This window comes from Zootoca vivipara, chromosome 1, assembly GCF_963506605.1.
Source record: "Zootoca vivipara chromosome 1, rZooViv1.1, whole genome shotgun sequence".
NCBI classification, from domain to species: Eukaryota; Metazoa; Chordata; class Lepidosauria; order Squamata; family Lacertidae; genus Zootoca; species Zootoca vivipara.
This window is the reverse complement of record NC_083276.1, coordinates 128,559,677-128,574,549: the sequence shown is the minus strand read 5'-3', so window position 1 is coordinate 128,574,549 and position 14,873 is coordinate 128,559,677. Positions and strand designations below refer to the sequence as shown.

At 47.6% G+C, this 14,873-nt stretch overlaps 1 protein-coding gene across 1 annotated transcript in view; it reads right to left on the bottom strand.

The window, feature by feature from the left end:
- Window positions 1-128: 128 nt before the first annotated feature.
- Window positions 129-14,873, bottom strand: part of PTH2R (parathyroid hormone 2 receptor) — a 48,612-nt gene continuing 33,867 nt past the window's right edge. Inside the window, exons 11-14 of the mRNA XM_035115245.2 lie at window positions 14,566-14,660; window positions 11,519-11,657; window positions 2,422-2,463; window positions 129-585 (exon numbers count right to left, since the gene is read on the bottom strand). Coding sequence (XP_034971136.2) covers window positions 160-585; window positions 2,422-2,463; window positions 11,519-11,657; window positions 14,566-14,660 — 702 coding nt within the window. The 3' untranslated portion in view covers window positions 129-159. The remainder of the gene's footprint in view (window positions 586-2,421; window positions 2,464-11,518; window positions 11,658-14,565; window positions 14,661-14,873) is intronic.

The following is a 14,873-nucleotide window of genomic DNA, read 5'->3' as shown; positions in this document are numbered from 1 at the left end:
ATCTGAGTCAGCACATGACATGAGGAAGTCTTTGATGAAGATGAGCCAAGATGGCGGGCTCTGATGCAGAGCTTGGTTCCTTGGGTAGGAAAACAAGGGCCTGCCCATTATTGTTTTTAATTCCCGGCCTCTCTTTCATGCCTGTGCCTCTCTGGCTTGCTAAAGTGCTGCCTCTACTTCAGCCCTGCTCTCCGCCACCTCCTCCTTAAGGGAGCCTGCGCAATGGCCCTGAAGCGTAAAGGACTCCTTGAGAGAAATAGCATCAAGCCTTTTCTCCTCCTCCTCCTCCTCTTCTTCTTTTTCAGCCTCTTCATGAGTCCACCGGGGCACACAGTCCTGTTCAGAGTTGCTCCTAACATACCCAGGCAAAGTTATCTGGGCGTCGTTCTGCCGGGTGACGTTTTCGCCAGCCCTGGTGGAAATCAGTACCACGCGGGAACTGGCCGCCATTTGAGACTGGCTGCTGGTGCTGTGCATCATGTGTGTGTGGACAGAGCCATAGCGATAGCTCCCACAAGGAGCCGTCCTCTCCCAGTCCACAGCCAGGTTCCACCTAGCCCAGGTCTTCTTGATCTCAGCCTGCACCTAGAGGGGAAGGAAATCCAGATCAAAACGCAAATGAAGAGCGTTAGGCCAACGTCGTCGTCTTCTTCTTTAAAAAATAATTTTGAATATAGGAACAAACATACAGCTCCCCCGTTCCTCACCATAACAACTACAACTACGTCCAGTTGTGTTAGTAATAATAAAATGAAACATTCATTCAATTAATATTTGCTTGGACTGCCAAATTAAACTTGGAGCCATGCCTACTCTTCAGCAGAAGCATTAAGGGGCAAGAGGAAGCTGTGGTGAGTGGGTAGGAAAGCACAATAATATATATTTTGGAGGTAAGGTAAAAGGGTAAAGGGACCCCTGACCATTAGGTCCAGTCGTGACTGACTCTGGGGTTGCGGCGCTCATCTCGCTTTATTGGCCGAGGGAGCCGGCGTACAGCTTCCGGGTCATGTGGCCAGCATGACTAAGCCGCTTCTGGCGACCCAGAGCAGCGCATGGAAACACTGCTTACCTTCCCACTGGAGCGGTACCTATTTATCTACAGTCATACCTCAGTTTAAGTACACCTCGGTTTGAGTATTTTCAGTTTAAGTACTCCGCGGACCTGTCTGGAACGGATCAATCCACTTTCCATTACTTTCAATGGGAAAGTTCGCTTCAGGTTAAGTACGCTTCAGGTTAAGTACAGACTTCCGGGACCAATTGTGTTTGTAAACCAAGGTACCACTGTACTTGCACTTTGACGTGCTTTTGAACTGCTAGGTTGGCAAAAGCAGGGACCAAGCAACCCCATCGCGGGGATTCAAACTGCTGACCTTCTGATCAGCAAGCCCTAGGCTCTGTGGTTTAACCCACAGCGCCACCTGCGTCCCTATTTTGGAGGTGTATATATATATATATATTATATATATATATATATATATATATATATATATATATATATATATATATTATGTATAACACTATGCAACAGAAGGACAGAGAGCCACACCAGACACAGAAGCTCCGCTGAAACAACAAGAGCTGTTTGTTTGTTTGTTTTTGCAGCTCTTATTTCTAACACCATGAGGGCTAGAAACATTTTTTAAAATAGAGAGATCTTATCTGGAATCTACATCAAATATTAGTTCCAGTCACTGGACAAAACAACATGACCTAAAAACATGAAATTTAATTATTGTGTTGCGCTTTGTCAGAACTATTTAAGAGAGAAAAGGTTATTCAAGTGTTTATATGTCATGGTCATTACTCAAATCTCTCTGTCTCTCCTTCTTTCCCAGCCTTAGCAAACCTGTAGAATAATGCCCAGACGGCAGTAAGTTAATTAAACCAACTAATGAGGTGCAACAAGAGTGGCAGGTAAATTACATATGAGGTCCTACCACTCATTTCTAATGGAAACAAGCTTTCTCTCCTGCCTCCACCTTGTGTTGGCATATGGCTGGCCAGGGGAGAGAGTCCTTACTGGTTTTAACAAATTGCACTTTCTTAGACAGAACGTAAGAGTGCCATACTCCAGAAGTAAAGCCACTGCAATCTCATTGGAAGCATTTTGTAAGAAAAGAAATCGAAATTATAAATAGAAGCTGGGATCCAAAGCAACACACACAATCTTCCTCTCATGCTTTACAGGTCATGTCAATCACACATATATAATTATGTGTTTCTTTATACCTAAACATCTGCTTTATTAAAAATATGTGTGTGTGTGTCTGTGTGTGAGGCTTGGAACAGGTAGCAACTTCTGAAAATCTCATTCACTGTCCCAAATGCACCTGCTGACTGGGCCATGGCTACCCTATTTCACAGCTAGGAAGGCCACCTGTCCCAATTCATCCTGTCCCAATTCATCCAGTGCCTTACCTCTCCATTACAGTAGCAATAGAGGATGGAGACAAAGAAACCCTGCATGAGAATAAAGAACAATGAAAGAATATCAGTCATTTCACCATCTCCACTTTGAACCAAGAATTTCACATGGATGCAGCTGAATTGAAATTTGTGAAGGAGGGGCTAAAAAGTGAGACGCAATATTTTAATATTTAAGTACAGTGGTACCTCTACTTACGAATGTTTCTACTTACGAATGGAGCTCCGTCCGCCATCTTGGATGCGGTTTAGATAGGATTTTTTCTACTTACGAATTTTTAGATAGGGTTGCTTCGACTTACGATTTTTTTCTCCCAATGCATTCCTATGGGATTCAACTTACAATTTTTTTCAACTTACAAATGTGCATTCGGAACGCATTAAATTCGTAAGTAGAGGTACCACTGTAATCAGTACTACTGTATATATATAAGCATCCTTTGAGCCAGATGGCATCTCCTGTATGTCTGCTGGCCCTGAACCAATTGATACCATAAGCAAGGAAGATACTTAGATGTCCTATTAGCTGATGCCCCCAATGGCCTGGCACAGGAGCCGTTTCTCCATGACTGGCTCTTGCACACAGGAGAATACTTGAATGACTCAACCACAGAGCCGGAGCCTTTCCCATGGAATCAGCACCCTACCAGGGTGCAAGAATACACCACCAGCTCTTTGAAACAAAATCTCACACTCGCACTAGCACCAGAGCACTGAACCAAAAAAACCAGAAAGTCCCAACCAAAGAAGAGTGGATAGCCAAGATGATGGACGATGTTGAATGGCGAAGATGACTGTGAAGATCAGACACCAAGAGGATAAAAAAAAATAGTCAAGAATGGGAAAAATTATAGAGTATCTTAAAAACCACTGTAGATATCTAAAAACGCTAGCAGGATTGTTATAACACTTATAATGTAATATGGGGTCATGAGGAGTTGGACACGACTAAACGACTAAACAACAACAACAATGTAATATGACTTAAATTTTAAAAAAGGACAAACATGAAATTGAAAAATGTATTTAGATGCAATAGAAAAAATAGGGGAAACCATGGGAGGGTGGGGGGGAAGTCTGGGGATATAAGTAATCTCAGAGATGTGTACAAATTGAAAATGATTTAAATATATATGGACATTGTTATAAAAACAAAACAAAAATAAAGTATTAAAAAGCAAAAGCAAAAGCCGAGACATTCCAGGATCAAACCAGAAGCTGGGAATGGCTTCTGTGATCTGGGATGTCTCACTAAAAATTGGACAATTGGCGGGTCTGTGCAAATCAGTCCCCCCTCCACATTTGGATGGGTGATTTAAATGTTGCCCTAGCTATGTAAGAGCCATTCACAACAAATGAGTGGGCTAAATCTGATGGGTTACCAAAAAAAACCCCAACAACAACCCACAAACCCTGTTGTCATTAACACATTTGTGATAATAGCATTTTCTAAACAAACAAATTGGAGAGAAGACAAATTTTGGGAACTGGTGGCCCGGGGTTTAAATGAAGTGAGATCATCACATGGAGTCTCAATTCCTGCCTCTGATTAGGTTAACTATTTCTCCAATATATGTGGTGGTCAGTCTGGACCACCAGCAGTGTGTAAGGATTTCTCAAACCTTCCTAAAACGTAGCCAGTCTCCTGTATGAGACAAAGGCCCTCATTTCCTGCCTAAAATCAAAGAAAACTCCTGGATAATATATGTTTCCCTCTGAGCTGTACAAGGATTACATTTAATAGTGGAGACCTACCCTGGCTGACTTATTTACCAGCATAAACAGCACAGGCTAAATGCCCTCTGGGTGGACAATGAAAGTCATTTTAGCGATTTGTAAGAAAGGGAATAGGAGGGAGCCACAAATCTATTGTTAGACACCTCCTCCAAACTATATGCACAGTATCTTCTTCAATAATTAACTGACTGGATGCAAAATGGCAATGTCATTCATGTAGAACAAGCGGGGTTCAAAGGACTGATCAATATTTTACTCTGAATCATATTGTAAGGAAATACACAAAGAAGAAGAAACTTTATGCAATCTACTATTGATTCAAGAACTATACAGTAAGACAGGAAATACAAACAAGTCATCTCTTCTATTATATTGTAACTTTTTTAAAAAAAAAACACCTGATGCTTATTGTAATCATCTCAAGTGATCTGCTTTGTGAGTTTCACCTGAGGTTGCGTTTGGACCGCACATTTAAAACGCATGGGGCTGGAGCCAACTGCATCCCATCAGCGGAAGCCCTAGTCAAGGACTTCTGCTTTCCCCCCTCTCCTCCCTCTGTGCCTCCAGAAATTGGCTGGGGGGTGGGGAGGTTGGGGAAACAATTCCCAGCATCCTTAGCATACTACAATTCCCAGGATTCTTGAGTCATGCCATGCACATCAAATGTATTATGATGTGTATGCAACATGAAAAGAGGTATGGAAGAGCCTTAAATAAACAAAAAATTAAGCAATGCATTGATCTTACTCTATTTACATGGTGTTGCCACTCCAGCACCAGAAACCAAAAGAATCCCAGACTGATGGGAAAAGGAAGCAGGTTTTATAAGAGACAAGCAGAATCTGAGGGGTAGATCTCCTCAGGGCCTCCCTGCAGCAATCCACAAAGGAAACAACGGAAGAGTTTTGCAGCACCTTAAAAGCCGATACTGTAGAATTATTATGGCACCTACTTTGAAGGACTACTGCATCTTTGCTGCGAATGCACATATACAGCTGCATCTGAGTTTGGATGATCAAAGGCTGGCCCTTTCAGCACTTTACCAAAATGAAATGTACTCGGAGTCGAGAGTGAATTTCATGCTCTTTATTCAGCTCATAGTCATCAAGGAGAAGAGGAGAAGAAGAATGGCTCTTTTCCCAAAACCATCTGCTTATATACATTATTTACACAATGGGCCTTGCGTGATTGGCTACTTCAGGGCTACACCTGTGGGCCAATTATATTGTGGATTGACTTCTGCCTGCAGCCTGATTGGCTGCTCCTACAGGCCAATCAGGTAGCAGATTCACTTCTGCCAGCCGCCTGATTGGCTGCTCCAGCAGGCCAATCAGGTTGCGGATTCACTTCCACCTGGAGTTGGATTGGGTAGCTCCCGCTGATTCTGAATCCTATTGTTCTAGGATTCAGCTCAGTACACAACACCCCTCCCCTCTAAGTTCCAGTCCTGCCCGGGAAGTTGCATTCGTAGTCCCCAAGGTCTGCTGGCCGCCTCCGTGTGCGTTGTGGCCTGGGGTGTTCCTTGGTCAGGGGTTCTGGTTCTGGCTCGTGTTCCGAGGCTGCTGGCTGTGCCGGGGCTGTCTGGTCTGGCGCCACTGAACCACTAGGTTGTGGCTCTGGTTCCGGTGTCCTTCCAGCCTCGGGGCGCCCCTCTGTGCCTACTGCTTCTGCTTCCCCTGTCCACCCCTCTCGCTCTACAGGCCTCACTGCCCTGCTGTCCCCTTGGGACCCCTCTGTCCCGCTCTCCTCCCGGGTTCCTCCTGGGAATCGTCGCCGTAGCTGGTCGCAGTGGCGGCGCCAACATTGCCCCCCTTCCGTTAGTACCTCGTACGACACGGGACCGGTCACCTTGGTGACTGTGGCGGGTACCCATGCTGGGCCTGCCCCAAAATTCTTTGCGTACACTGCGTCCTGGGCCACAAATGTCCGGGGGTTCCTGCCTTTCCCCACCACTACCTCATCCTGAGCTCTGTCGGGGTGAAGTCGGTCCAGTCTAGTTGCAAGGCGCCGGCCCATTAGTAGTTCAGCTGGGCTCCGGCCCGTCGTTGTGCTTGGGGTGCTGTGCTGTGCTAGAAGAAATGCGGCAAGGCGGTATTCCCAGTCCCCTTGTGTCATGCGGCGGAGGCTGTCCTTGGTGGTCCGCACCATGCGCTCCGCTTGGCCATTGGTGGCAGGGTGGAATGGTGCTGAGCGGATGTGGCGGATGGCGTTCTGCGCTGTGAAGATCTGGAACTCCTCTGACGTGAATGCGGTTCCATTGTCCGAGACGAGGGTGTCAGGGAGCCCGTGGGTTGCAAAAAGCTTACGTAGTACCCGGATGGCTGCCGCCGTAGAAGTGGACGGTACCAGTGCGACCTCCAGCCATTTGGTGTAGGAATCCACCACTATGAAGAATGTTTTTCCCTGGAAGGGGCCAGCGAAGTCCACGTGCAAGCGTGACCATGGATGTCGGGCGGACTCCCAGGGCTGGACTGGGGCCCTTGGGGGATCCGGGCGGGATTCTTGGCAGGTCTGGCAGTGTTGGACCCAGGCCTCTATCTCTCTGTCAATCCCCGGCCACCACACATAACTCCTGGCAAGGGCCTTCATCCTCACTACCCCTGGGTGTGTCTCGTGTAGGGCTGTGAGGACCCTTTTGCGGAGGGGCTGGGGAACAACAACCCTGCTTCCCCATAACAGGCACCCCTTGTGGGCCGACAGTTCATGTTTGCGGTTTGTGTAGCCAGCGAATTCTGGCCCGGGGCTGCTGCTGGGCCATCCTCGCCACACCCAGTCCAGGACCCGGGAGATGACCCTATCTTTTGTGGAATGGTGCGCAACTTCTTGTGCCTGAATGGGTCGGTCGGGAAGCAGCTCCAGGGTCATAACCTCTTGCGCAGGCGCTGGGTCGGGGCCTGTTTCTGGTAGTGGTAGCCTGCTGAGGGCGTCTGCGTGGCCCATCGCCTTCCCAGGGTGGTGGATTAGTGCATACTGGTAGCCGGCAAGGAAAATTGACCACCTGAGGACACGTGGAGACAACACTTGGGGGGTCTGCTTCTCGGGGGCAAACAGGCCAAGCAACGGCTTGTGGTCAGTCACTATGGTAAAGGGCCGGCCGTACAAGAAATCATGGAATTTTTTTACGCCCTTCACGATTGCCAGACCCTCCTTGTCAATCTGTGAGTAGTTTCGTTCGGCTGCAGCAAGCGTCTGGGAGAAGTATGCCACCGGCACCTCTCTTCCATCCGGGAGTTGGTGTCCCAGGACAGCGCCGATGCCATAGGGAGAGGCGTCGCATGCCAGCACCACTGGCAGCCTCTCGTCGAAGTGTGCCAAGACCGAGTTCGAGACGAGCAAGTCCTTGACTGCCTGGAATGCGGCCCTTTGTCGCTGGCCCCACACCCAAGGGGCCCTTTTATCTAGGAGTCTGTGTAGGGGCTCCGCTACCGCTGCCTTATGGGGAAGGAAGGCATGGTAAAAGTTCAATAGTCCCAAGAATGACTGAAGTTCGGGCTTGCTCTTGGGCGCTGGGGCCTCACAAATGGCCCGTACCTTGTCACCGGTTGGATGGACCCCTTCTGCGTCCACCTTAAATCCCAGAAAGTCCACCTGCGGCACTCCCAGTAAACACTTTTCCCGCTTCACCTTGAGGCCCGCCGTCTGGAAACGGTGCAGGACGGAGCGGAGGCGGTCCTCAAATTCCTCTGGTGTGGGCCCGGCGATCAGTACATCATCGAAGAAGGGGGTGACGCCAGGAATCCCTTTAAGGAGAGAGTCCATTAGATTCTGGAATATGCCTGGTGCCACGCTAACGCCAAATTGCAGCCGCTTTACTCTGAATGCCCCTCTGTGCGTCACAATCGTCTGAGCCTCTGCTGTGGCTTCGTCCACAGGCAACTGTTGATACGCTTGGGCCAAGTCCAGTTTGCCAAAGATTTTTGACCCAGCCAGGGTGGCGAGGACATGGCTGACCACTGGCACTGGGTATGCATGGGCCGTGAGAGCCTTGTTTATGGTGCATTTGTAGTCTGCACAGATGCGGACCGAACCGTTAGGCTTGACGGGTGTGACAATTGGAGTTTCCCAGGGGGCGTTGGGCACCGGCTCCAGCACTCCTTGCTCCACGAGCCGGTCCAATTCCTCGTCTATGCGGGGTTTCAGGGTGAACGGGACCCGGCGGGCCTTGTGCCTGATGGGTCGTACAGCGGGGTCTAGCTGTAGGGCAATGGGGGGTCCTGTATATCGTCCCAATGCCCCATCGAAAACCCCTGGAAACTCTTTGCATATGGCGTCCACGTCCACTTGTAAGCTAGTGCGGTTCACCCCGGTAACGGCTAGCCCCAGAGGTCCAAACCATGCCAGTCCCAGTAAGCTAACGTAGGGGCCCTTAACTACCAGCAAGTCCAATTGTTGCTTTCGCCCTCGATATTGCACCCTGAAGGTCCCCACCCCCATTGTAGGGACCTTACGTTTCTGGAAGTCCCGGAGGGTGAATGGGGCCGGCCTTAGTTTGGGACCCCCATTAGGGCACAGTTCCCTTAATGTTCGGGCCGAGATTATGGATAGAGTTGAACCCGTGTCCAGCTCCATGCGGCATGGGGCTCCCTCTATCTGTACCTCTATATAAATTTTCTCTGTGCTGGGATGGGGCAACTGGAATACCTGGTAGTCCGTGATCTCCGTCGAGTTGCCTTGGTGCATGGTGCCGTGTGACCTGGGGCTCCTGGGTCGGTCATCTGATGCTTGTCGACGGGTGAGTCGAGCCCGACACACCCGGGCGATGTGTCCCAATTTTCGGCACTGCCTGCACTCTGCGTTGCGGAAACGACAGGTCCTCCTCTCGTGGTTCTCCCCGCAGCTTGCACAGTTCCCTCCTTCTCGTCGAGGCTGCTGTGGTGTGTGTGCTGCTTGAGTGCGCCGCTGTACTCGGTGTACTTCCTCCCTGTCAGATTCGGATTCGTCGGTGAGGTCTTCGTGGTAGACCCTCGGTTGGGATGGCGGGGCCGGTCGTGCCTCTTGCGTTGACCTCTCGGCGGCTTCGGTTGCCAGGGCTTCCTCCAGAGCAATCTGGAACGTGAGGTCTTTTTTTGCGTAGAGGCGTCGTTGCAACATCTCGTTCCTCAGGCCACCGACGAGGCGGTCACGAAGCATGTTCTCCAACTCTGAGAAGTTGCATAGCCGGGCGGCTTGGCGGAGGGAGGTCACAAACCCAGTTATGGTTTCCCCCGGGGCTTGCCGCTTTGCGTAGAAGGCATTTCGGCAAGCTACCACCGAGGGCTGTGGTGAGAAGTGCTCCTTCAGCCGTTCCATTATTGTTTTGTAAGAGACGGTAGCGACATCTCTAGGTGCAAGGAGAGCCCGGGCGATTTCAAACGTCTCCTCTCCACAGACGCTGAAGAATGTCGCCCTCTTCATGGCATCGTTGGTGACTTCTTTCGCTTGCAGGAGGAAGTTGAAACGGGCGGCGTACCCTTCCCAGTCTCCTGATGCTGGTTTGAATGGCGAGAAGCTGCTGTCGGTTGCCATTCTGGGTTCCTTGGGTCCTGGAGCTGAAGCCTGGATGCACGGTGCGATGCAGCGGTGCAGCAGGTGGCGGTGCTGCGGTGCAGTGCGTGGTGGCGGTCAGCTCAGCAGGATCCCACCTTCGTCGCCAGTGAAATGTACTCGGAGTCGAGAGTGAATTTCATGCTCTTTATTCAGCTCATAGTCATCAAGGAGAAGAGGAGAAGAAGAATGGCTCTTTTCCCAAAACCATCTGCTTATATACATTATTTACACAATGGGCCTTGCGTGATTGGCTACTTCAGGGCTACACCTGTGGGCCAATTATATTGTGGATTGACTTCTGCCTGCAGCCTGATTGGCTGCTCCTACAGGCCAATCAGGTAGCAGATTCACTTCTGCCAGCCGCCTGATTGGCTGCTCCAGCAGGCCAATCAGGTTGCGGATTCACTTCCACCTGGAGTTGGATTGGGTAGCTCCCGCTGATTCTGAATCCTATTGTTCTAGGATTCAGCTCAGTACACAACACAAAATAAACAAAAACAAAAACAAAACAGACTCACAGGAAACAAACCCGGGGCTTATATAACAGCTTTAAACATGTGTCACTTTAGCAGAGAGCAAAAGAGAAGGAAGAAGGAAGGTACAATGTTTGGATTCATATTCATTTTGTCTTCCCTCTTCTGCATCTGTTAAAAATTTCAAGGTGCATTTACAGCACGAGTGCTGACCTAGTGGCCTTTGAGAGGTTGTTGGACTCCAGTTTGAATCTGCCCCAGCCAACATGGCCAATGGGTGAGGATGACAGGAGTTGAAGCCCAGCAACCTCTGGAGCTAGACACCCACCCCAAAAAACAAATCAGTGAAAACTGGTTGCATGAGTTTGCAGCAGAAGCCTGCTCTGCACAGCACTGATTGGCTGGTGCCTAAATCTTCCTCCAGTTCCTGCAGCAGTTTTGCACAACATTATTACAATGGATAGCACTTTTTCTTTTTTTAAATCACTTTATTGCTTTATAATTGGAAAAAAATCAATAAAATATCAATAAAAAAGGTAGCACTTCTTGTTTTAAAATGGTGGCAAATGAGCGCTTTATGGGGAACTTCAAAACATTTATGAAGGAAGCTACCAAGCCAGCCTAAACTGGGAAAGGCTGATGATGGGGCAGGCATGGAGAGAGAAAGAGAGACCAGTCACTAAATCAGCACTGGAATCATTGGTATTTTACACCTGCCTTCTGCACAGTAAAAGATGCTGAGCTCACCCTGCAAGGAGGGCGGGGGGCGGGGGAGCACAGCAAATGCAAACTCTTAAAGTTAACCTAGGCACAAGATTAATTGCATGGATGCAATTAAAATGCATCTTTCTTTAAAGGTAAAGATGTGGACGAAAAAAAGCAGCCGCAGGCAAGGAGGCCTCAAGCAGGTGTGGGACTGTGGGCGTGGGAAAGGCGAACACCGTCTTGGCAGAAATCCTTCTGCAAGCTGCTATTTGCATCAGAAGGGAAATAGCTATTTCCAAATGCAGGTAGCAGATTTTGGGGGGAGGTGCAATTTTTGCCAGGACCACAGCAAGAAAGAGAGGTGCTGCTCCCTCCCTACAGTCCCAGTCTGGTCCAGCCCCTCCTGCAGTAGCTATTTACGTTTAAAGAAGCACACACGTCACAATTAAGTTTGGCCCTCTCCCAAAATGTTTCCAGTTCCCCAGTCCTTGGAGGTACAAGAGGTCCCCTTGCATATTCCAGAGTCTTGGGCAAATACCTTCTTGCCACATTCAGCTGCCCGTGAAGGATCTACTGTCTCCCAGCAACAACCTCCTCTCCAGTTAGCATAAGTGAACAGTTATGGCTTATAAGCACCAACATCAGCCCACCTGGAAAGAGTTGAAGAAGAGTTCGCAGTGCATCCGGATCTCCCAGCCCAGCCCAGTGAACGTGTGAGGCAGGCATACGAAGACAAAGTAATGCACGCCAAAGACAAGGACCAGGATCAAGGTGGATTTGGCTAGTTTTCTAGAAGAGTGAAGAGAGGTTGTTGCCGTTATCACCATCAGCCATTCCAACAAAGTGCTAGATGCTGCACAGAAAAGTGTCATAGCCTACAATCCCTGAGGCTGCCCAAATCTCCCTGAGCACAATAGGATATAATCAGCCTAACTCTCAACAGAATTGCAGACATGCAATGTTATTCAGTAGGAGTCCAAGGACCATAGCATACTCCAGCTCCCTGAAACGTCATTGCCTGTGAAAACTGGAGGATTTATTGGTGCCCTTCGGCTTTTTCCCCGTTCCTTGTGTTTCTGACTGTCTGGCTTGTATTTATAGCCAGATGGGACAATGTCACAGGCATGAGAATTCATTACGTACAACTGACAAGAGCCCCTTAGACGTTCCCTGTCCCTAGAACCAATTCTTCTATCTGCTCTGGAGATCAGAGGCCTACCTCACTTTCTCACATAAGTATTGGGTGCCTGTAGATCCTACAGTACAGTGGAACCTCGGTTTATGAACACCTCGGTTTATGAATTTTCGGTTTATGAACGCCGCGGACCCATCTGGAACGGATTAATTCACTTTCCATTACTTTTAATGGGAAAGTTCGCTTCAGTTTATGAACGCTTCAGTTTATGAACAGACTTCCGGAACCAATTACACCCATGTTTCAGTTTATGAACGCTTCAGTTTAAGTACTCCGTGGACCCGTCTGGAACGGATTAATCCACTTGCCATTACTTTCAATGGGAAAGTTCGCTTCAGTTTATGAACGGTTACTCCGCGGACCGTCTGGAACGGATTAATCCACTTTCCATTACTTTCAATGGGAAAGTTCGCTTCAGTTTATGAACGCTTCAGTTTATGAACAGACTTCCGGAACCAATTGTGTTCATAAACCGAGGTACCACTGTATCAGGAACAAAGGCTCCCACTATCCTTGGAAGCTCAAAGCCCTGATGATCTACAGCTCTCATCTTTCCTTCCTGGTGCCTGTGCACAGGGAAGGCTGAGAGAAACTCACTGACTCTTGACTTTTGGTTCTTGAGAGAGCACATCCCACAAAGAGCAAGGCCTTTTTTCACCAGAACTCAGTTCCAGCACCTGTCAGGTGGGTGCCATTGCCTTTATAAGAAAACAAGGGAGATGTTCGTGCTGAGTTCCTGCACCACTCTTTCTAGAAAAAACTGCACTGATATATACATATATATACATACATATATATGCATGCATATATACATACATACATACATATGTACATACATCTCTCTTTTATGTTGCAGAAACAAAGCTGATTTCTCCCTGCCTCCTTCTGCTCTTCTTTCTGCTTCTCAACAATCATCTTCATTATGAAGAGGAGTTCTGAAATAACTCAATACATTGCCAGAGACACTAACAGCCGCCCAGAGTGGCTGGGGGAAACCCACCCAGATGGGCGGGGTAATAATAATAATAATAATAATAATAATAATAATAATAATAATAAATTTATTATTATTATTATTATTACTACTACTTGTAGTAGTAGTACTACTACTACTACAGCGCAGTACAGAAAAACTACATTCTGTTTGGCTCTCTCTTCCAAAGTGGAGAAATAAGAACTAATATGATTTCAGATGAAGCTCTCTCTGCAGTTATTGTAGGCTCAATTAGTATGGCTACTTCAACGAGAAAACAGAAGGATACACTTTGAGTTGATGCTCACGAGAACTTGCACAGTGGTGAAGAGGGAGGTTTGAAGGGGGAGGAGTCCCAGAGACACAAAGTCCATTTGCTAACTTGAATCACAATCTCCCAGGGTGCATTTTAAAGAGCTCAATGCCAAAATTAGGAGTCCAAGTATGGGTCAGCTTCATTCTTCTTTATTTTATTTTATTTATTTCTTCCATAGATATCCCACCTTCCCTCCAATAAGCAAAGCAGCATACCTGGTACTTCCTCCCCCTTCTACTCTCACAGCAATCCTGTTGGCTGATAAGATGGTTTGAGGCCACCCTGGTGAGCCTCATGGCTGAGTGAAGACTTGAACCCCAGTCTTCCCACTTCTAGTCAGGCACATGGTGACTATACCATACTGGTTCAGTTAAGGCTGGATTTCTACGTGAGCATCCTGGCATCCTGAATAAGGTCACTATCTTATTATCAAAGTTGGGCCTTTAAGTCTTACCAGCCATTGTAGGCAGCCATCTTTGAAAACACCAACCAACCAACCAAGAACGCCCCCATGATATAGAACAAGGCAGTATCATTCCCACGGGGCCATTGTCAATCACAGACACTGCAGGGCTGCCCTTTTGTTGCAGTTCAGCCAACACCTGAACCTCTGGCAAATCCCCTTTTCATCAGTTAAAAGAAAGACTCGCCACCTCTAAAAGTCACAAATATCTTTAGAAGCTATTCCCATCCGCTCCAAAAAAGGTCTGAGCTGAATACTTCAGCCCAGAATAACACATGAAGGAGTTTATGCGCAGGGAGGGTTGAGATGCTTAAGATGTGTGGAGAAGTATTCTATTTTTTAAATGCTTCTAGCAAATTTTTAAACAGTTCTCCTTTTTCAGCCTCCTTGAAATCTGCCTCACATCAGAAGTAAGCAGCTGACAAATATTCATACTTGAAAATCTTCATATACATCTGATTTAAAATTATGATCAGTGATGCTTGAGAGCCACTCTTAGAGCTGGACGCCTCTGGGAATGATGAAATCAATTAGCATATAAGTTACATTAATATATACATTGAAGAAGTGAATTCTTCATATGGGGAGTTTGCAAAACTAGTATGTTCTCTGAGAATGCTTTCAGAATAAGAAATAAGTTATAGCCCTTGACATATTTAGAAGTAGTATTACATTCTGACAGTTCCTCAGTTCCAGTTCTCTGGCAGCAACTGGAAAACAAAGACACAACTTAATTTAGTAGAGACTTACCTATATTGCTTCCTTACGTCGTGGCCAACAGCATTTGTCTCCCAAATTTTTGTCACCAGAGCCCGAACAGTGTTGAGGAACAGAATAAAGTTTAACTGTAAAACAGTTTACAGGTGTGTGTTATTATTCCACTATCCCTTTACAGCAGAGCTATCAAATGGTCAGCTCCTTGCCTCTATAACGGCAGGGGCAGACTTTGGTCTTTCATATTTCAGCAGTGCCCTGTGCAAGGCCAAAATTCCACACACCCCTGCCTTCTATTTTACACATGCACTAAGTTCATACTTGTGATGCCCTGCAGCGCCCGC